The 24,583-nt window shown below is 36.6% G+C and overlaps 1 protein-coding gene across 1 annotated transcript in view; it reads right to left on the reverse strand.

Annotated features, from left to right (window-relative positions):
• CCDC171 (coiled-coil domain containing 171) overlaps positions 1-24,583 on the reverse strand; it is a 148,426-nt gene that overhangs the window by 23,398 nt on the left and 100,445 nt on the right. The window contains exons 23-24 of the mRNA XM_030470913.1: positions 21,106-21,237; positions 1,500-1,652 (exon numbers count right to left, since the gene is read on the reverse strand). Coding sequence (XP_030326773.1) covers positions 1,500-1,652; positions 21,106-21,237 — 285 coding nt within the window. The remainder of the gene's footprint in view (positions 1-1,499; positions 1,653-21,105; positions 21,238-24,583) is intronic.

Raw genomic sequence — 24,583 nt, forward strand, 5'->3', positions numbered from 1 at the left:
GTATCATCTTTACATTGATACTAAAGGCAGACACAAATTACTCTACAAGCACTGTATTTAACCACAGGCATCGGAGAGATGGGAGAGCAAGGTATTTGTTTTCACTGTAACATATCAAGCCACTGCATCAAGTCACTGCCTTTTATAGGCAGGACTAGCATAACTTTGCTAAAAACTCTCTCAATGTAAATGAAGCAAACCTTGCTGCAGCAAGTTTGGCAGACTTCCCAATCCTTAGTACACAAGTGGTCATCTTGATTTAAAAAACAAAACCAACCATAACAGGCAAAGGAGCAACCCCGTTACACTGGGCATAGGCTCAGCAGGGCACATGTAAACCTAGTAAAAAACATAAAGAAAGCCTGGGTGAAGGAGAAGAGAAGCAATTTCAGTGAAGCAATTTTATTTAATTTCTTAGAAAGGTTGTGCAGTCACAAATGAAACAAAACTTTCATCCAACTCTGGAAACTGAAATTCAGCACTGATTAGTGTATTTTCTATTTGCAATAATTTCCCATTGTACTGATCCAATATAGAAACAGGATAAGAAATTAATGTATTTCTGTTGGAAACAACCAAAGCCACAGCCACAGCCTTTGAATATACATTTGCTGTTGTGTTTATGTAATTTGCATTAGTGATGGCTCTCTTCTTATCGATCTTTTATTTCAAAAAGACAAACATCCTCATTTTCTTTATGACCCATTGCTTCACAAGAATAAGAAAAAGGAGGAAGGAGAGGAGAACAGAAAAAAAACCCCACCAAACACGAAAACATTACCAAAAAACAAACAAACCTCAAAAATTTTCTCTTTTATGCTACATGGAAAAGCAAAGAAAGATGGAGAAGAGATACATTAAGTGTATGCAAGTTGCACAGCTTACACAGTCTCATTCTAGACATACTTGGCTACATATTTATGACAGTTAATGTGCCTGGTCTCCTGCCTGTGGGACACAAATACATCTGCATTCCGTAATCCCCCTAGAGAGAGCTCTCAGATCTGAAGAATCACCTTATTAGCCTTAAACAACTCCAAGTATCTTTGTAGGCAACAAGAAATTATTTCTGAAATTGGATTTTAACCTTGTAACTTTAGCAAGAAGTATTATTCACAACCACTATTGTTTAAAAAAACCCCATCATGTTTCCTAATAAACATTTTGTTTACATGCATAGTTAATAATATTCTGGTTTAACCATTCATTGTACTGTCAAAACCCAAGAAATCACAATGTATAATTTTCCAGTGAGAGCAGCAACGAATAGGTCCTTGTAGAAGATACAGTAGTAAAATTAATCCTCACGTTAACTTTAACCACCCCCTTTCTCTTCTGTTAAAGTCTCAGAAGGTTTCTGTTGACACAAATTTTATTGCTCTATTATGTTTATAATGAAATATTATTGAATTTCCCTACAGATACTATGCATCATGAAGGGAGATGCTGGCTAGGAAACCACAGCCAAATGACAAAAACTAACCAAAAAGCAGACTTACCAATTGCAGGTTCTCATTTTCATGAAGACAAGCTGTTTGGCTCTTGGACTTTGGGGCTGCAATGTGAAGCTGATGAGATGCTGTTTCTCTCAGCAACATGTCAATTCTGGAACTTGCAAGTTGGTAGACATCCATAAAACTTATAACCATGGCCTTTAAAAAGTAAAATAAATCATCAGTGCCAGGCAGGCTGTACTTAAATGACAAATACCATACATCCAAATTCATTACAGAAGACCTAACTTTTATTAATCAGAAAAATGAAACAAAGGTTAGAAGGCAGGCAAAAATTCAGTATCAGGACTCGAACATTAAAAAGGTCTAACATGGGACATTGTGTTCCTTTCAAAAATCTTAAATAGCATTAAAGAAAAGCAAATTACTGCACACACTGATTAGAACGTGTTTTGACGAGCTGTTTTCAAATATGCAACGCTGCACTGAGCAGCTGATACCATTTTCGTTGTATTTAAATACAAGATGCAATGCAAATTCAAAGTTTAAAAAGAATCAGTACACAGTTTCAGGTAAATGTTCATACTTTCAGAGTAAGTCGAGTTACTAATCCTCCCACTCCATGTCAAAAAAAAAAAAAAAAATTGGTTTGTGAGAAACAAAAGAAACACAGTAAAGCTGAAAACCTCAGAAAGTAAATAATCTGATTACAATATAGCTGGGGAAATATAATTGTTTTCATGTGTATAGCAGAAAAATGTCCCAACTGTGTAATATTGATCAGACTGATAATAAAGTTAGCAGCACAAGAGAGTACAAATGATTTGGCAGTACTGGTAACTTTGTACTTACACTAAACAGTGTTACGCTGTTGAGATTATTGGTCTTCTTTACAACTGGTTAAACCCATTTTATAAATTATAGTTTTCCCTTCTGAAATGACCTGTAGTGAGTTTCTACTGTAAGAACATACTACAGATAATACGAAATTGGCCTTTTGAATGTAAGTCTGTGGTACAGGCAGAAATAAACTAGTACCTCAAACAGGCATTCACAAAGACTTTTACTGTTTTCCTTTGTTCTCAAACACACTACTGCTTTTCAGAAGAAAAGGTAACATAGTCGAACTCAATCAACTAATTTCATTGTCAAATGTAGAAAACAGCAGTGGCAAATTAACACCATCATATCTTTTCTCATCAGAAAGAATATCCAGAGTGTGTTACTATGGTACTAGTCCTAAAAAGTGTATTCACATAGCTCTGTAAGTCTGCCGCTGCCAGCTCTGATCCTGTTTTTAAAATCTTCCATCCACATTCAACGTGACTAAAATGCTCCGGCTCTTCACAAAAAATACCAAGCAAGAATGTGGATGTATCTCACACCCCACATAAAACTGCCTCAGAGTCTTCATATGGCAATTGCCCACATGTTAAAAATTAGACAGATGTGGAAGTAGGTCTATAGACTGAGCCTGTGACTCATAAACAAGGATTATATCAATCCGTCATAACAAGCCGTGTCTCAAATCTCATAGAAAAAAATCTTATGTGTTCCTTTGATTACTTCCCACACAATATTTATAGGTATCATTGAACTAGAAATGATTCCTTACCTTCTTCCTTTTACCTCTGTTACCACAAAGCTAGTAAAGCTACTAACCTATATCACTTCATCCTACATCTCCAGAGCCAGTTGAAGCCCATGCAGTTATCTGAAACAGCAGCTACCAACTTGCTGCTCAACTCAGCTATTTCATCTTGTTTAATGAGCTTGAAAATTTTCAATTTAGGAAAAATGCATTAATTCGCAAGCTTATTTTCAGACACGTCAAACATTTTTTCTAAGACATTTAGATTTTTTTTCAGTCCAGAAGGAAGCAATTTGTCAGCTTGTTAATTGTTAATCAATTCATTACTGACATGGAGGGTAGCATTTATACACCCACAGGTACACACATTCTTCCAGTATATCCCAACTCCCTAGCAAAGAGTCAGGGTCAGTTTAGACTTCTCTCATTCAGGACCAGGTTAGGAAAAATAGTATGTTTGAGTCAGTCTTCCAATCTTGCAATCCTTGAGTAATGAGTGTGCAGAACATTTATTCTAAATGCAGCTGGAGGAAGGCATTCTCTGGGTTTTTGAAGCGCCACTGGAAGGCATTCATTTATATGTGATTTTACATAACTCATGGCCATCTCAGATTAAGTCACAGATCTGCTTTCCACAAGAGAGAAGTTCCACTTATTAGAAAGCTTAATACAAGGGGTATGGGCATAGAATCCGGTCATTTGTATATTATAAGATCTATCACATAATGATTAAACACATCTCTAAAGGAGTTGAGCACTTTAATTTAGAACCCTAATTGCACATCACAGAAACAACTGCAGCTCTGGAAACTGTTCCATGATCAACCAACTCTGCTAAGAAGGAGTGGGTTTTTATGTTTCTAAGTTCACATAACAATAAGATATACATAGTTTTAAGGTGTCTTATTGCTATGTATACTTAAGCAAACCTCCTGATTAATTTTTCTAGCATAAAATTTGTCATTCATACACATCTGCTGGATCTGCATTTATATGAGCATTTCTGGGTTTGAATGTGTTGGTAATACCATGACATGAAAACCTGGAACAGAAAAAACAAAAATATGTCTTCCACTACAATATAAATGTTTTAAAAATACGCATTAGAAAATTACTTCTGTTCAGAAAGGCCAGATGTCATGATCTCTGAAACATTACAGGAACCAATATTGTTGCAACTCAGACCACTTTTAAAGTTAAAACCTTTCCAGACAGATGAGTATTACAGGCAAAGTAGTGGGTAGAAGGAGGCCACGACAATAGCGGGGCTGAAGAACACTAATTTCTAAACATTACTGACTCCAGGTGTCCCTGCCTGAGCAGGTGTCCCTGCCTGAGCAGGTGGTTTGGACCAGATGACCTCCAGAGGTCACTTCCAACCTCAAACAGTCTGTAATTCTGTGATTACAAAGTCTTCGTGAGGATGGAACATGATGCAAGTTAATAATGGTTGAAATTTACATAGGACTGTTGATTTTAAGAACAGAAATTGTAATTAATTACTCTGCATTAAACAAAAGACAAATTATTCAGACAGCTGAATGGCTTTTCTTTAGTGACCTCTTCCCTTTCCCTTTACCCCACACAATGCCTTATTTTACAAAGGATCTCTCTATTACTTAAAGTTCTACATCACATGCTACTGATAAGGGAGATGCAAATTATAATGGTAGGAGTGTTTTCAGTTTCAAAAGTGTCTTCAATGTGAGGTGACCTATGCTCCAACACTAACTCAAGGCACAGGCAGCTTCGTGAAAACAAATGCCCAAGTTACAATTTCAAATATAACTTTCAATGGACAAGCTTAAATACTTCTAAGGATCTTTTAAAATGGGTATTTGCACATTTAAAACAGTATCTCCATCCAGAAAATTCCTATGAGCAATCCAATGATCTTTTAATTCAAAGCAAATCACAAAATACTGAAAAATTCAGGTTACTGCTATTCACATGATACGAACAAACCCAAACTATCCCATGATTTTATTTTAAATTTCAGATTCTTATTTATTTAGAAACTGAGACTCTGAAGATTCTGAGCACTGCACACCTGGCCGTTTCTCCTGCTTGTTTCTCCAGCTTGTAAAAACAAGGCCAGAATACAGAACCATTGCAAAACCACTTTCGCGCATAACCATTTCCCAATGCTTCAGTACCCTGCATATAGGTAGATAAGCATGTAAATAGATAAAAGATAACACATATAAAATTTAATAAAAAAATATACACGTTTTAAGTTAATTAAACAGATTAAGGTTTATTTCAAGGCAGCCATAAGGAAGAAGGTCCTTATGAGCTGTTCAAAGACATCCCATCTGTAATACTAGGGCACACATAAAAAATTCTGGCTTAAGCTTGATTGATGCAAATTAATGAAGCTGAGAAACCTGAATTAAGAGTAAAAGTGGGACAAACTAATCTGATGCTATTTATAAACTACAAACCATTGAACTGCAATGCAAAATAGCAAAATTTAAGCTGTGTCTTCCCTCTCCAGATTAATCTTTAAAAGGACTGAGAACACTTAACATCAGAGACAGTCCTCCAGAGGACATGTAAACCCAATTTCTTCTAATATTCCCACCATGTCCTTTTGAATAACCAATCATTTACTTGTTCTCTACACCATTTCTAGTACAAGTAATTTTAAGGTGCACAGAGCTTTAAAATAGCTTTTGCATATGGCTATAAACAAGATTGGAAGACTCCAAGCATCAAGAGTATTTTATTCAATGTGAGAATGGCTAATACTGACAAATTACACAACAGTCTTTAAGGAATATGAAATAGAAATATATACCTTTTTTTAAAATTAATTCATGAAATTCAAAGGTTACTTAAACTTCAGCTGTTCTCAATTCAGTTATAGTAGAAACATATGACAAGTAATATACAGATCAGTATATGCAAATTATCAGAAGACCTCTCATCAAAGTTTTAATGTATTTATTATACATTATAAAAACAGCATTTTTAATTTCCAATTAAAAACACTGTGCATGTTGTCGCCCTTGCCCTCAATGCTTGGCTAATGAGAACAAATACAGTTCAAACCAATCTTTATTTGGATTATGAATTATAAATAAGTGTGGATGGAAGTTTCCATTTAAAGTTTTGGACTATTCTGAAGCTACAAAAATAAAATAAAATACCAAGTGATTAAGAGTCAGGTTTTTTTTATTTTTATATCCATGTTATATAGTTAACTCAGTATCTTACTGGGCCTACTGTTATCATAGAACTGTATCTCCTGTATACAAAACTAAAGCAAGGAGACCTTATGTGAAGTGATGCTTCTTAGAGGGTATCAAAGAGATACGAAATGAGCAGCATGACAAAATGATCATTGAGTTAGTAACATCAGATGCAGGAGCCAGAATAACAAGACCATCTACTTTACACAGTGTACTTTCTCTCTTCAGGAAAAAAAGAATGTTAGCAGGTAGTAAATTTACCTACAGGCAATATATAGAAAAAGATGGACTTCAGAAGAATGAACGATTAACTCCATTGTAACAAAGTGCTTAGAAGACAATCTGAGAAGACTGAGAATTTCACTTGAGGTACAGAATCTGGCTGAAGTTCAGTTCAGGCAAAAGCGACTGGTGAGAAAACAAAACTCAACAGAGTGGAGTTCTGCATGCTTGATGGATAACCTATAGAATGCCTGTCATTACTGCCTTGCTTCAAACTGACATAAACAAGATTAGTTAAAACAAGTTCAGAAAACAAAACATACATCAGTTACTTTTTGTTTTCAGAAGCAAGATTTCAGGATACTTATCATATATTTAAGAGCTATATTTGGGGAAGAAAGCCTTAAAATTAATTTCCCCCATACATTTTAGCATTTGAAAACCCATTTTGGCTGCCTTGACCCATAGACCAAAATGTCTAGTGGCATCAGTGGAGGATGTAAATACAGCAGCTTCTCAGGCATCAGAAAAACCCTCAAGGGAAACAGCATTCAGCAAAATTGCACTTTTGCAGCTGTTTGGCACTTCTTTAGTGATCTATTCTCCTTGTATCTCATTTCAACACTAAACTTTTTGTTCAGTTCCATTCAAGCGTGGCATGCACAATTTAAATGTGCCAAAAAGCAGGTCAGTTCTGTTACAACTTTTTTTTCTTTCCAACGAAAGCTGACTCAGTGCCACACATGGGGCTTAACTCTATCCCCTTCGCTTCAATAACAATTACTTTACCCCGTAGGTCTCAGAGGATAGCCCAAGGGAACGAAGCTCTAAATAAAAGGCTAGATTCTCTACACGAGGTAATGACATGACTTCCTACAAGAAAATTGAAAAGGGTGCACTGAAATTGACAGAGACTGAAGGGAAAGTGCTTCTACTGGAAACCACTGCAGATGGGCATAGCAACAATTGCCATTAAAGTTATGACAGAGTGTACAAGTTTCAAAAATAACACTGATCTTCTAGAAACTGATAAATTAAGACCAATGTGTTTGTTGGTATGATCAGGTAGAAAGCATCCTGAGAATTTTGTAGCAAGGGAAGTCTCTCTGGAGCATGCAAGCGAAATACCACTTAACAAAACTAAGGAATTGCAGATTTTTATAGGCCAATAATATGTACATGCAAAAACTATTCTCTCCATTGCACAAAGCATAGCTGTATGTAAATAGCAAATGAAAAACAATCGCTGCCCCAAAGAACTTGTAGTTTAAGCATAGCCGTGAAGAAAATGTTACCAATACATTATACCTCTTCCCATCCTCTTATACAGTCTTCATACAAAAAGAACATTTTACTCTGTAAGGGAGGAAGAAAATTTTCAAGTAAATGGTTTTGGTGACAAACAAACGGAAACTGAAAGAAGTTTCAGGGTGGTACCCTTCAACTTTCTCTCGCCATCTATATTCTAGGCATGGATAAAAGAAAGAGGGACAGGTAGCCACTGAAAATAGTAAAAAGTCCACATTAAAGTGCCTCACCTGTGAGCATGAAAATCTGCTTGGAGTGAGCACAGTACATTACCACTGATGAGAGGAACTAAACAGCAGCAGTCACAACAGAAAAGTCAGAATGCAGTTTTATTAAGGAAATGGCAGTGCCCCATCACACATTCAGTCTTAAGGAGAAACAACAGAGTAAAACTTCGCATCACAATCCAGGTGAAATACCAGTGAAAGTACAAGCTGCCTGTGTCTGGACGATGTTGCTTTTGGTCTACTGGAATGACATCTTGGAAGCAGAAAAGATGTACAAAAGATGAAGTACAGAATTCTATTTTCACAACCAAATTCATTGCAGTAAAATCCATTTTAAAAAGCATATTCTTTCTTATTTTTAAGGGACTCCTATATATGTATAGGAAATCTTATATAAGAAAATCTATTTTTTAAATAAATGTTTCTTAAACACTACGTCCTAACTGTCCGAAATCTAATGTATTACTTATATGTGTATGAGAACAATTTCAGAAGTGGAGAGAAGCAGACATTAATCTATCAAGTTACTAAACAGGAAAATCTGGAGCAACTTCCCATCGAGGTAAATGTAAAATCTGAAAAACTCTTCTGTTCTTCTGAAATACTGTTCGCAAACTATCCAACATAAGTACCTAATATGACTATTTGCCAAAATAGTAGTAACACTGAGTTTACTGAAAATTAAAATACTTTTTTTTTTCATTGGTTTTAAAGAGTGCTCTATTAACTAAGACCGATTTCAATTATTTTAGTAAAGAAATATGCTTTACAGACACACAGATGCTATTGAGACTTACAAATCTTCTTAGAAACTTACTAAAAAATACCAATTTACTTTTAACCAGTGTAGAAGAAGCCTGTCGCTGACTCCAACAGAAAAAACTATTACCCCACAAAATCTGGGTTGACATTTCCTTAACATTTTGACTATAGCTATGAAGGGATATAGATTATTCCTTTTTGGCCACAAGAAGCAGCTTTTCAATTTTAGATTAAAACATTCTCAAACGGAATTAGATAAAATATTTTACATGTGGTTAGAAAGGGGAAATGTGTCCACTTTGTATTTTCCATGCAAAAAAGACAAAGACAATCTATTTTGTAGTTGCCATTTATTAGGAGAGACAAAGGCACCTTCTGTCAGGTTTAGTCAATATAACAACTGCAATCATGTGGCTCATACGTAAACAATCATTACTGAGTCTTAATCTTCATATCAGATTTTAGGTGAATGCTCAAGTCTAACGGAGCCCAGGGGCTAGAAAACTGCACGATGTTTTGTGATACATATAGTTACTTCATCTCCTTCACTTTTCTTACAAAGTGCTCATAGTGGCGCTGCATTTTAATTCAACATAAATATGTCATCCTACATAAAGCAACATTTCATAGTTTTGTAAGGAAACTCTAAAGTATACCTGTTAGGTTGGATAGCAAACTAATTTTTTCATTTTGGCTTCTCACCAGACCATCAGTTACATACACAAATCCATGGTGCCAGCACAGGAAAAAGCACAAGTCAGTCTCTACTTGTAATGACCTAGAAAAGTTGAACTGCATTCCTTGGGTAAATGGACACACCCTTAATCTAATGTCCACTGCTATACATAGGATGCAGAGGTATTCTCCCTTTATTCTGCCTGAACTCAGATGTTAGTGAGACAACTTTGCTTCATAAATTCTTGGACTTCATCAGAATTTGTACTTAAAAAAAAAAAAAAGGCTAGACTTTCAATCAAACTTACTTTCAAGACCTGATTTATGCCATGAACATGTTTTATTAGGAATTTCAGGAAATTTAAAGAGCACAGTACACCTGCTACTGACTTTAATGACCATACACATTAGCACTCCTCTTTCCAGAGCTAAAGTTGGAGAATATTTGCAATAATACTGCCAAAAGCAGTACTGACACCGAACTTGACAACTTGCTATCCTTAAGCTTAGTATGAAATCAAGAACATATTTTCCTCAAGAAGTTTTCTTTTAACCATCATACTCTGAGGAAGAAAAATGATTAAAATGATCCGTCATCTTTGAATATCTAGCCTAACAATGGGTGTACAGCTGAAGAAAACCTTTGCTGGGAAAAAATGATTGTTTGTCTGTCTTTTTGGCATGTCATGTACCTAACAGATTAGCTCAACTCAGAAATGTATAAATCCCAATCATGCATGCTAAAAGCTTCTGGATGAGTGAGACTCCATTATACTGAAGCCTGGGCTTCTTCCATGCGAAAGGTCAACAAGTGAGAAAACTTGAAAGACAAAGAGAAGAAGACACCAACTTTTCTGTTGGCAGAGCTCTGGTTGACCCCATTAAAACCACCAATTCAAAGACAAAAGTAATTACCTGATGAGCTTTTTTAGATAATGTTTTGGAAGACACTGGTTTTCTGCATTGTCTTCAGCACTATATGTCTCTTCATTAAGTGGAAACTTATAATCAGATTGCAGAATAGGATTTGAATTATTAGGTTGGGAGCCTGGCAAAAAAGGAACAGGCTGCTATGGTCTGTTGCCCTCTCTTGTCAACAGTCAACAATTAGATCCAATTCCTTAGAAGCATAAGAGATAAAATGACTTTCTGAATTCTGTTTATAAAATTGGATGCTTACAGCAACAATGAAAGGAGAAAACTAAGGAGGATAGGCACTGGTGAGATGAGTTTGCCTAGAGACATCAAGTATTCTTCAACAATAGGATTAGAAGTAAAATACCCTATATCATAGGGTATCATAACTAGATTGAGAAAGCCCTTTTTATTCTTTCTTTTTTACTGGATTTGGTAATGAGTTGTAGGCAGTGTAACATTGGGCACTTAAGTGGTGACCCTAACGGCGGATCAACAAAAGTGGCTTCTTAACCAAGGATGCCCGGCTAGCCCAACTTATAAACAAACACCCTCGAGGATAGCATTTTCTAACTACCTCTAAGGTTAACTGGTTTCTACTTCCTTATCCATTTTTCAAAGCTGGACCACTACTTGCAGTTAGGTAATTTATGAGCAACTGAGCCTATGGATGTTGATAACATAGAGAAATAACTTCCACAGCTGACTAAATCTAGAAACTATAGATGATTTCTACTGGTTTTCACCTTCTTGTAGTCCAAAAATTAGGAAAGTAACCTGAAAAGAAACAAGGAGCAGCAAATGGTAGGTGATTATGACAGATGATGCCAAAGAATGAAGGCAAACTGGGAGTATTTATTAACATTAACATATCAACATTAAATGAAGTAGTAGAAACCACTTTCAAAGCATACATAGAAAACAGTTTTTCAGGAAGTGTGTACTTAACCTGCAAAAGTCCTTTCCAGAAGTCATGTGAATGCTTAATTCTACATGGGTTCAAAAAGCAATGGGACAATGAATGGCTATTGGATACAAAAATACGAGTTTGTCTCTGTACACATTCAAACCTACCGCGACTTCCTCCTTTGTAACTTGCTCTAGGTGGCCCTGCCTTGGCAGGGGGATTGGACTAGATGATCTCCAGAGGTCCCTTCCAAGCCTAATGATTCTGTGCTTCTGAGGTTTCAGGAGGTCTTGAATTAAAATGGTGAAGGCTGAGAAAAATTCTGGAGAGATTTTAGCACTGTTTATTATACTCCTTTTTTTTACTTTCCCCTGTCCAACCTGTTTTTAAGCAGGGACAACCAGATTTACTGCTAATCTATGTGCCTTCTAGGCATTAAATGTTTGTTCAGTCCCACAGTCTATTTCCCAAAGGAGTAAAATTTGCAGCAAGTCTCACATGGAATAAATGCAGAACAAATCGAGCATCCAGGATAGTGACCTTTGCCAGTGTACAGACAAACATCACATTTTGACACGTAGGAGACTTGCTGCTCAAAACCTGGTCCTGTGGTCTTTGCAAGCATTTGTAAAAACTTCCGAATTTAAAATATAACTTGTAATCTGTAGTTTGTGCAATATTAATTCATAAAAAAAGGTTATTCTTTTAAGAATGGGAAACTGGATGAGGAGAAAGCCTGGCACTATATGCCGTAGCAATGACGTGATGCTTTTTTTGCTCTCTAATCTCTCCGTTTTGTATTTGTCAACTATGATAGAATCAGGAGGAAGGGAACCTACAAAGGGGTGCTGGTATTAGAAAAGAACACACAATCTGCCTCAGAACAGAGAGAACTCGCAACTGAAATATAGGCTTCAGGCATTAAATAGGTGTTGCAAGTTTGCCCCACAGGTGGAATGGGTGACTGTTTCCTCCTGATCTTTACTTTAGAATCGCATTTCTATCAAAAAAAAAAATCATTATGTGGAAGCAATCCAAAGGAATTTCAGTACAAGTTCTATCAAGGTTCCAGGAGGATAAACAAATAGTAGTCTTTCTATGGAGATGATCTTTTTAAAAGCCACGAAAGACTCTCCTTTGCAGGTAAACTTGCCAACATGCAGGTTGTGTATCCCTGTTATTCAGGTTTACAAACCAGTTCCACATTCATCCTCTTTCTACTACCGTAGCACCTTCTCCATTTTCTCTCCACCCCCTAATTTCTTACTACGTTTTTGCTTCTAATAGGAAGAGACCATAACGAGGAAAGAGACCATAATTAAGGGAAAGTTAAAGAAGACTGTAATTAAACTGGGTACTGCAATGGACAAGTACTCATTAAAAATGAGTGCCCTACTTCAAGCATATTTGTCCTGGAAGACCTGCAGCAATAGACCTTATCAATCCTAAGAATTTATGCTTTTCACAGTCCAATATAAGTGTTGGAACTTATGACCTTAGGATTCTAGCAGCACATATCACTAGACCATCAATCAGTTTAGTAACTGAAAAATCAAGACAAGAGCTTCAAAGTAGTTCATTCTGATTCCCGCAAGACAACAATGTAAAAAAGAAAATTTGCAAGTAACAACATACGTGAATTTATGAGTCACAATTTACACACACACACCCCCTTTCCCTCCCCCTCACCCTTGGGGAAAAAACAAACTCCAAAATGATTTAGTGGCAAACTGGTAGAATTTGGTAAAAAAAAAAAACAGGTTAACTTTTAATCCTTTCAAAACTTGCCCTCTTCGAATTTTACTTCAGCGGTATGGCACTTGGGATACTATCCCAATCTATTTCTTCAATATAGGACAACTGTGGAGTAACAGAATAGCCCGGGGTTTTTTGCCTAGTTCTATATTCTGAAAGGATTACTGTGTTTTTCTTAATCCTTAAGTTGCATATTCATTGCCATATTTTCGTCTAACTGCTGTCACTCATATTGTCATGCAGAAGGGCAAATCAGGGTCAGTTTATGTAAGCGGCATCAATCTGAAAAACTTCATCAGTCTTGATTTCAAGGCATTATGCAAAGAACACTGACATTAAGAGAGCCTTAACTGACAGCAAATGAAATCAATCAGCAAATCCCTAAGCCATAATCTTGCTCAAGTTGTAGATAACCCTTCCTCTTCCAGGTCTTTAACTACAAGGCCCACCAAATGCAGTATCTAGGCAGAAATGTCTCCTTTGATTTCATTACCAAATTCTTGCACTAATACAGTGCATTGTCTAATAATTTTTCTTTCTCTATAAGCTATCGATACGAATAACAGATAGATATGTTTTATAATGATGGAATACAAAGCAATTAATTGAAAAAAGGCTAGAGAAAAGATTCAGCATTTGAAGAAGTTTCCTTTTTTAGTTTAAATGTAATTAAGAATAGAAAATAGTTTGATTCTGTTACTGCTACTAAGGTATTTGTGTAATAAAGTCTATCGCCTTATTAACTTCTATTGCTTAAGACTCACTTGCTCAGCATTTCTTCTTAGTTCTTTAAATTAAAAGAACCAGTACAAAAAAAATAAGACTCCAGACAATTCCTAATCTTTCACAGTATTCACTTCACGAATTCATTTTGTAACTCACATGATTATCAATGGTTTAACAGCTATGCTTCTGAAAGGGCTTATCTGTGTTACACGGTACACACTGCACACAATATCAAACAATACAGTCACATCCAAGCTACACATTGGTTATCTGGTAAAATCACTCCTTTTCTGAAGATTCTGTGCACAGATAATCCCATGCAATTCTGAAAGGATTTCTGAAGTAAGAAAAACTGCCTAACAAAAAAGGTGCTGTGAAAACTATATTTATTATTTTCTGTTATTGAACGATGCTTTATTTTTGTAGTTATAACTTTTAGGAGTCTGCCCTTGTTCACTGAGGCAGCTTTGGGTACATACTGAGATCACCATGTCTCTAGAGTAATTTTTCTCATAAAAGAATAGTGACTAGAAGTTAAGAAAGACGCTTTCTTCTATAAGATGCAGCAACCTGATAACCAGCTGGAAAAAAAAACAACCATGCCAGGACTACAAGCAGAAGCAAAACTAAATAAATAAACTTGGTGAATTAAGATCATGTTTTACACAGATCTTGCAGAGCTTTCTTACATTATCAGCACAGATCCTTCATAAAAGATTACTCACATGCAACGGATATAAATATATGAGAAAGTGGACGAATGCAGATGGTTACATGATTGTTTGATAGGGTCAAGAAAGAAAGTTTTCCATTAAGAAAGGTTACTGAAAGGTTAAATTATTATATATTAATATTGGCATTCAAGATAATCATCAGCAGATCTTAACTGAAAAGTTTTTACAAAACAAATAGTGCATATGAAAGAGGCTGGACAAGAGTCAGTAGTTTCACAGGCATAAAGAGACAGAAAGATCAATTAATCAGTAATTGATTAATTGGTGATTACAGATACTGACTTCGATATTTACAGTCCCATAGTGCCAAAGACTTAACAGGGCTGGGGTGCAATCAGTGCTCCAGCTAACTGGAAGCCTCTGAGAGAGTTCTTCATATAGTCTCCATTTATTGGAATGAAGAAAGGCAAGGGTAGAAACAAAAAAGTGAAAGGGTTGCTGAGAAAGTGAGGGAAAGAAGCTAATGATATGAAGGGAAAAAATGAGGAGAAAGCAATGAAAGCCTATAGCGGACAGGGAGGAAAAGACTGCTACAAGAAAAGCTGTGAAGAGGAGAGGAAGTTGAGAACATGGTTAACTCCTAGAAAGGAGAAGGGGGGGGGAAATTCAAATTATAGAAGGAAAATTTCCAACTTCACTGGCATTTTGAAGATGCCTCACTTTGTGTTTTAAATGGTGTTTTGCTAACAAACATTAATGTTAGGTTTTAAAGGAATCATAGTTAAACTAAACTATGCCAAAATGGCTCAGATACCATCTGAACACATTCAAGGAGATTAGAGTTCTTCATGTTATGTCTCTTCAATCTGGTTATTCAGATTTTATTTAGAAGTTAATTATTGTTTCATAAGCCTTGCACCAACTTTATTTTGGAGAAAATGAAGTTTGCAAAAGGTCAGGGTTGCAAGAGGTCACCCCACTCTAATGAGATTAAGACATTTACTTATTTATGAGTATTTGAACTCAATGTGTAAGTGCAAAGTATCACTAAATTAATAAAGAATCGCTTTTCTCTTTCAACAGCATATGGAAGGCAGGTTTGTGGTCAGTTAAGTAGCAGCACATTTTGACACTAGGTAGGAAATTAGTCCTTTTGGAAAGGAGAAGAAAAGAGGGGTAGAGCAGCCCAGGTGCTGTTGACAGCAGCTCTTGAGCTCCTGGAGAATAAAATAAAACCCGGTTTTATTCAAAAACAAGCAGCAGAGTCTGATTCCAGAGGAGGCAGCTTTCTGGCCTCTGTAATGCAATGGATAGGTCCTTCTGCGGGTGAAATGGTGGAAGTAAAACACTACAAGTGTTTGCATATTGGGTGCACACATATATCTTCAAGACTCTATCTTCAAGACTCCCTTAAAAAGGTTTCTCCTTTCTGAGGTATTAAGAGGAAAAAAACCCCAAACCCACGATTACTTGTTATTTTAACAGCCATGCCATTAAAAAAAAAAATTAAGAAAAAGGCTCCAAAACAGAAGTACAAGATTTAAAATACTAATAATTCAGTTTTCAACCAGCTACTCCACAATTACTTCACATCATTAAGTCCTCATACCAGAAGTGATTTATGTTTGAAAGACTTGCCCTATGCAGAGGATAAAATCTGATGACAGAAATATAATCTTACCTTTGAAATCACTTGCTTCCTCAATTTGGTAAGACTATTTTATTGACAAGTAAACATGGGGATGAGAAAGCGTTTATTATTTTGAGAAAAGTTATCAGCAGAATTATGCATATTTTTTACCTTCTAATCTATCAAGCATAAATCCAAAAGTAATGAACAAGTGAAAACAAATACACATTAAGAAGCTCCTAACACTTTAAACTACATTTATGTTTCCCAATTAATTAGAAAAAGAGGACCTACAACACAATCAGATAATGCATGACTAAATCATACATGAATACATAATTTACTTAAAATAAATGGTAGTAACCTACTCCTTCATAAATGTATGATTATATGCTAACACTGAAGATATGTTAGTACTTGACTATGTTACTACCACTACTATAAGCCTCTGTGTTATCACTTTTCACTTTTCATTTCAAACTACCTCAAAACACCTGAGAAATGCAAAGAAGTACATATAAATCCCACACAGACTTCCTAAACCTGCATGAACAGATGGACACATGCTGGAGACAGGGGGAGAACAACACAGAGGGAGCAAAAGGCGCTGAGGGAGAGAAGCTGAGAGAGAGGAAGAGAGCCAGAGGAAGGGGGACAGTGTAGACAGAGAGGGTAAGAGGCAGAGCAAGAGAGACGGAGGGAGCAAGACAGCCACAGTGAGCACGAGAGAGGGGCAGAGACTGGGAGAGAGACAAGGCACAGCAGCAGGCAGAGATGGACCAAAGGAAAGCATGAGCGCGTGTACAGCAGAGGCATCAGGCATGGCAGAGATAGCAAGAGCAACAGCAGCAGAGAGAGTATGTATGTGGCAGTGCTCATGCAGCAGTGAGCAAGTGTGCTGCACATGCAGTGGAGAGTGTGCACATAGGGAGAAACAATGTGCAGCAGAGAATGAGAGCACGTGGCAGAGAAAAGGAAACAAAAAGACTGGGAGACAAATGAGACAAAGTGAAAATTATCCGCCTCAAACCCACTTGGAGGAGAGAAAGCACATCACAAGTGATAGTACCTTTCGAAATTAAGGGAGAGCTTAGTAACGGAAAATACAGATTTACCTACTCAAATCCTTGGTTCTAATAAACTAAAATTTTCTTAATACGCAAAGGATTCCCAACAGTCAGGTCAATCTTACGTCTCAAGTGAAGAGCAGCACACAAAGAAATGCTTTCTGGTAAGACCCATAAATACCAACATCTACAGATATGTGTATATGCACCCTTTTCAAATCAGAACCCTGACTATAGTCTCATCTTCACATCTGCTTTTTCATACACTGCATAAATGCATTAAACATTCACATATTCATTAAAGTCACTTACAAAACTTACCCATTTGGAAAAAAGTGCAATAACTCAAAGGGTAAAATGATATGATTGCTATAGCTTTGAAACACTCTCACCTGGTATTTATCAAATGTCAATCTCGTGAAACAGCAACACAAGTTCATCTGTGAGTACTGGTTCTCTTCCAAACCAACATCCAGAAGTCACATCACATGCTTTGGCAAGCAGAGATTAGAGGAGGAAAAGGCCCACCATGCCAAATACTGACCAAAAGCAAGCACCACAAACAAATAGGGCCAATTAATGAAATATGCAAATGGAAACTTTGAAGACAGAGGTCAAGGTAGTTCCCGTGACACAGAAAATGATTACTCTTTCCCTAACTATGTATCTGTAAGCAGCTACCACATGTGAACACCAGTGGCTGGCTGATCACACAGCCATATGCATGTCTTTCAGACACACAGCAGATATGATTCTGTCAAGCACGGCTTGTTTCTTATTGCCACTGTTTTTCACTGACAATGCCTCAATAGATCTGTTACTTCTGAGTATTAGAACATTTGGGACATCCTCCATAAAGACAGTGTTCCTATACTTGGTTTAAAGTACACCTCCAGTACCTTCTGTAAAACCAGCCTGGAACAGTAGATACAGAGCATAACCTTACACAGGACAAAGCCACTGATTCGTATGTTGTTAGCCTCTCCCTGTTTGGGAATCAAGCACTTACACATCAAGTATACATTATACATCCTATTGCTACTGCAAAACTTGAAGCAATTTTAGGTATCTCAGACTAGAAGTTTCTTTCAAACCAGCTCTTGCCCTTCTGCATCTAGAACTCCAAACAGAAGAAATTTATCATGAGAGTATACCAATGCTTAATGAATTACACGAGTTTCACACTTATCTTTATTTAGGGACTTTTATGCATTGTTTTTTAGATCAAATTGCTTGCAATAAGTATTAATTACATATTCGATGTAAAGTACTTGAGACAATTCAGACTGAATCTTCTGAATAACCACTTTTTCTGTGGGCCAAAAACATCTTTCAGAAGAGAGAGTTGAGAGAACATTATCCTCTTCCTAAAGGTGTAGCACAGTTCAATTTTGTATTTTATAACATGTTTATAACCTTTACTGGCTAATTTAAATAGTCCTTTGCCAAGCAAGACTACTAGTATTAGGAATCTCATGTTATGTCAGTTGTTCTTTTTCACCCTATATCCTGTAGTTATTGGAGGCTTTATGTACGGTTCCACTTTCTGTCTTCAGTGGGAACATTCAGGCATGGCCAGAGCAGCACACCTTAAATCGTGTTCTCACTGAGTTCACAGTCAAGCACCCTAGCTTCATTATGCCAATTTTCATTGTCTCCTATAAAGAAAGCATATTTTTCCCAGGAAACATTCATATAGAAGTAACAGCAATCTAAAAATTCTGAGACTTCCCGTTTTCTCAGTGACAAGGAATACAGCTCCATAATGCTGCTGAGCCCATCAAATAAATTAAGGATAGCAGATTGTATTCAAAGGCCTTTAAGAGCCACTTGCTTTCTGAAAAATTTGGAAGAAAAAATGTGTACGTGAAATAGAAATATACTAGCTTTTTTTATTCCCCTCCTATGATGACGAAGTGATACGCACTGAACCAATGGATATCAAATTATTATTAATTACTGATTCCAGCCACCTACTGTGAACTGGATGCATGAATAATAAAAATAAAACAATGCAATCTCCTTTAAGTACTCAACAGTTCTGATAGCCAGTGCTACATCCCTATCATACTGCCTTAATTTTTATGATTTTTTTTAAAAGAAACCACAAAACATCAACAAATCTAGACTTGGAAAAAACCTCCTTATGTCTAACACTTGCAGATAATAAGGCCTTTAATCGAAATGCACTTGTCACAGACTACAAGATATATATGTAGTAGTAGCGGTTACAGAGGCCATGCATGCAAACAATTCCACTGGTTTTAATAAGTGTCCATAAAGTGATAGCTATATGTTTACCACATTCAAGATTGCAGGATTGCCCTTAATATTGTTTCGCATACAGTGAAATTAAAATCAATTAGCTGACTCCCAAGTATAAAAAGGAAATTTGATAATACAATTTCTATAATGTAGTGAAAGTTATCAAACAGGCATTATGTAACTAGAGACAAACAGAGGAGAAGGGAGGGGAAAGCAAAGAAGAAAATGAACTGCGCAGTGAGACAGACTGTGAACCACTGATGTTGTTTGCATACGTACAGAGTAACCATGTGTAATTGGAGCTGTCAGGTGAACAAAAAGTGTATTTACAATACTGCACCATCAGTAAGCTACCCAGAGCATGTATTACTGTGTGTTAGTTATACCAGAAGCACTCTGTACAAATGTGAAATACAACCTTTTATACTTCTGTTTCTGTTCATCTCCTTAGAAAGAAAGAATAGGCTGTCTTCCAAATTCTTCTACAATCATTTTGAGGTCAAAAAAGAATGGGAGTTGGATCGGGACAAAAAAATAAAAAGGCAGCTATCACTGCCACCAAATTAGAAGAGCGGTATTTAAAAGCTCGTGATTTCCAGGACAGCTTCTTTGAAAAGATGCCACCTGTGGAACATTTTGCACAGCCTTAAAAGTGATCATCACTGTACTATGCTAGGGAAACATTTGCAACTCTACCCTCTGCTAGAGACATACAGCTGTGTTAACTAAGGTTCAGTGAGAAATGTCCAGTTTACAATCTGCCTTTCTCGAACATTTGATTTTGTGACCCTGTTCCTGCAATTATATAGTGCATCTAGAACAGACACTTTACAATAAATTAAAAAGGATTACTAGCAATGTACACACACTGTGCAATACTTGCACTGTCTGACTGCCTTGCCTTTTACATGACTAGCTTTCCTCTCTCTGATTCACATAGAAGAGCACAATGAAAGAAGTATGTACTCACTCTGCTTTTCATTCTCTCATTAGGAAAACAAAGTGTTCTGGCTTTAGCAATAATGTGCCACAAGAATGAAGTCACTCTGCACACCTATAAAGACTAAGGGATAGTTTGTGTGTAAGAAGACATAACAGACTTTGAAAGCAATATGGGGACATTGCAAAAAATCCATTTTCAGAGCTGAAAATACGTACATTTTCAGTTCATTTATCTTTTTTCTCATTTCTCATTGTTTCCTCCTAAGGAAATTAGTATTTTGAAACAGACAAGTCTTTAAACCTACATGAACAAAATAGCTTTCATGTTTAAGTATTCCAAATAGCAGCTTCTTTTAAATTAAGAATGCTCAAAAATCACTATTACTTCTAAAACTGAAAATGGAAAAAATCTGATGCTGACCAAGAAGCAGCATTAAAATCCTTTTTTTCTTTTTTCTTTTTTTCTCCATTTTATTTTTCTGTTTAAATTAAGAGGGGGGAAAAAAGGAAGGGTTGGGATAGGGTGATATTAATTTTCAAATATAACATCCATATTTTTTCATGGTCCTATTCCCATCAGTTATTTAACACTATATGTGCAAAATTAAAAGTTCACATCATCTCTGAAATACCATATTCAAGAGCATATATGGAAATTATTTCCCTTACAACTGTTGACTGCAATAGTTTTGAAGCTTTTTGTTCTCCACACATCCAGAGCAGCCCAGCTTCTTGTTCTATCTCAAATGCAATAAAGGAAGAAAAGAAACACGATTATTTTAGACTCTAACCTGAAATGCCACAACCTCTGGCCTGCCCTTCAGCCCTTCCACTGCAAAGGTCTCTAGGTGCAGTTTGGGTAGCTGCAGGGTGAAGTCATTCCTGGTTGCCGCAGTCCGTGACAGCAAGGTCTGATCTCTGACCTGAAGGGAAAAAAGCAGCATCAATGATAATTCCCCTTCAGACACATTAACTGGGATGAACTGGGTCCCCTTGAGCCCACTGAGTGGACTCGCATTGATCGCTGGACCTGAAATCCATGAATAAATTTAGGACTAATTGATTTTTTGTTGCAAATAAATCTCTAATTCAGAGTGCTGGGAGAGAATGTTAAGAAGAAAGAGCATCTTCCGTGGTCTGAAACGAGAAGGAAAGAAGAGCCACTAAGGGCTCACAAGCACACCTGGTACATACATTTCACAGACCTGTCCCCCGTAAAAAACTCGTAAAAAAAGAAACAGTAATTGTGCTACTGACTCAAACAAACATCAGCTATGTAATTTAAAAGTTCATATGATCATACAAACACAAAGTGGGCATGTGAGTTCTGTCTACTGTAGGGAGATGATATCAGTCCTCCACAATAAGGTTCATTTTATTATCAATTCAGTTAAACCCCAGATTAAAATGAATAATCCTCAAACAAAGCAAAATAAACCGACCTGTAGCTCTGCAATTAACTGAAGAGAAAAAAAAAACAAAACAAAACAAAACAAAACAAAAAAAACCAAAAAAACCCAAAACCACAAACAAAACAAAAAAAAAAAAAAAAAAAAAACCCAAGAAAACCCAAAAACGCCCCAAAACAAAATAAAACAAAAAGCCACAAAACCCCCCAACCTGCTACTAAATTTCTTATTGTGGATTCACTGTGAGAAATAATGCACTGTTACTAATGGCCTTTTACCCAGTTTCTACCACGCCCGTTCGGAGCGGGCACAGAACCCGTTCTCTCTGGCACTCCGCTGGTTCTGCGGGCAGCCTGCAGGCAGGGAAGGCTGGCGCGGCACCCCCGGCAGTGCCAGCGCCGTTCCTACCAGACCCAACCGAGCCCGTTGGTGTCACAGTGCCACCTCCCGGCCACGCCCGGCACCGCGCGTAACGGGGACCGGCGCGCGCCTGCAGAGCGGCACCGGCGCCGAGGTGAAACTCGGCAACGTGAAGGGATTAACGCTGCTGTCTCTAAACACAACCACGCTTCCCGGTGTTGCACACGAGACGAATATCGCTGTCGGTATTTAAAACCCAACGTTTTTCCACATATAACAACACGTGATCAGTCTATCGGCAGGCATGTGGAATTATACATCTTTAGCACATAACTTTCATGGACACATCACTTACGTTCATATACCATATGCTGCCACACACCCATTTTTCATTCTACTTAACGCAAAAATTATCATATTCACCTACAGGAGACCCCAGCAGCCAGATTAGATTCTAATACAGATGGATAGACACAAATCCATACAAATATGTATTTGTACAGATGAATAGATGAAATCCATTCACTTGGCATAGACCGTATCTGTTGAGTAGCAGTAGCCGGTAGTGCGAAAATAATTTACTGTCTTTAACAATATACAGTCTGAAACTAAATAATATACTGAATAAATACTAAATACATATAAATCAATAGGTACATTTGCTAAATACTGTTTAAAATAAATTTCAATTCTTCCTGGAGCCTCCCTTGCCCAAAAGAGCTCACCAAACACTAATTCAAACATATGACCATTCATTTTAAATACCAGACTACTTTTCTGTAACCACTTACAAAATTAGGTTTTTTGTAAAATGCTCATTATGAGTGAACATATTTCAAATAATAGCACAGCCTTTGAAATCTGCTCTGATTGGAAGAAGTATGCATGTGTAAATCTACTGATACAAAGAAGATTTTATTTTATTCGTTGCTCTGTTCTGTGGGAATAGGGAGCCCTACATTTCCCAAGTTGACCTAAAGAATTCCTGTCAATACCTGTGGTTGCCAAACATATGCACTATGATGCAATTTTTATAACAGGAAAGGTCTTCTACACGTTTTTGCACACACAGTGCACTAGGTTCAGGATATACAGTCCTGTGGAACAAACATACTCTCTAGAGTGTTCTGTCAGCATGTGTAATTCTGGTCAGATGTTAACCTTGCTGAATATAACAAAATGCATTACTTTAAATATACATATACACACACGCACATACATACACTTGATTTACATTTTTATAGCTTATATATCCCAACTTTCCAGTGTCTTTGCTGCCCATATGCACACAGATAAAAGAAAACATTAATGTGGATTAAGGTACTAAGAATTTATCAACATCAAACCACCAGTGTTTTGCCTTCTACCCTTCTGAACCGTAGTCAATAGATCTAAATATTTTACTGCACCCTGGCCAATTCATTGTTTGATGTTTAAAAACTCACCCAGAATCAAAGAAAATTTATTAAATTTCAGCCCCCAAATGAGATACTATTAGCTTTGAAAGTCAAGTTTAACTGCGATATTGATGATTCTCTTTTTTCTGTGACAAAATTCACAAGGGAAATCCGTATGTCAAAGTACAAAAGCAGATTGCTAATACTATGGGGAAAAAAACAATGTATAAGCAATGTAGGTACAATACACACACAATACACACAGTGGAAGTCCTTTTAACCCTATTAATTTCAAGCCCTTCATTTCAGTACTGGGGCCTGATACTCACTGCACAATGAAATACAAAAGTATTTTTTAATTTGGCTGAATTGTGGTAAACGTGACATTAATATCACTGCACCAGAAAAGCACATATTAGCTCCTTAAAGAGAATGATATTTGATATGAAAATTCACAATTAAAAAAACAATCCCAAAACTTTTTGTGTTTGTAAACAGATCATAAAGAGTTAATCCCATTATTGACATGCATACTGAGAAACAGAAACTGAAGTTAGAGTTTTCCTTTGAAAAATACTCATTAGGGTTCAGGAAAAAGTACAAGAACAAAAAGACTGGGCAGATAGTGTACAACTATCATTACATTGTTTCACTAACAGTGAAAACAGTCTTCAAGTTGACTACCTATTCAAGGAATGGAAAGCTATAACAGCCATGCCTGTGCAGAATCACGCTGGATAGGCCATACCTACATGAAAACCTAGTTAAGAACTGATTTCATCACTTCTTGGCTATTTGCTTTTTGAGCTTCTGAAACATAATGACAGGAGTTGGTAGACTGTGATTATTTCCTTATTTTCCAAGGAAGTAAGCGCAGCATTCACATACACAAATTACAGAACTATGAGGCAAAAGTAAAACTGGTAATTTTTTATTTTTTTTATTTTTTTAAAGGGGCTTTTTTGGCAACTTGACAGGAATAAAAAACATCGTATGTAGTTAAGCTTTATGATGCACGTTTCACAGCTTTTCTGTCTTTGATGACATTTCTTTTTTTCTCCACATGAAATCTAAAGCAAGACTATTTTATTTGAGAGGTCTCC

Source organism: Strigops habroptila, chromosome Z, assembly GCF_004027225.2.
Source record: "Strigops habroptila isolate Jane chromosome Z, bStrHab1.2.pri, whole genome shotgun sequence".
Taxonomy (NCBI): domain Eukaryota; kingdom Metazoa; phylum Chordata; class Aves; order Psittaciformes; family Psittacidae; genus Strigops; species Strigops habroptila.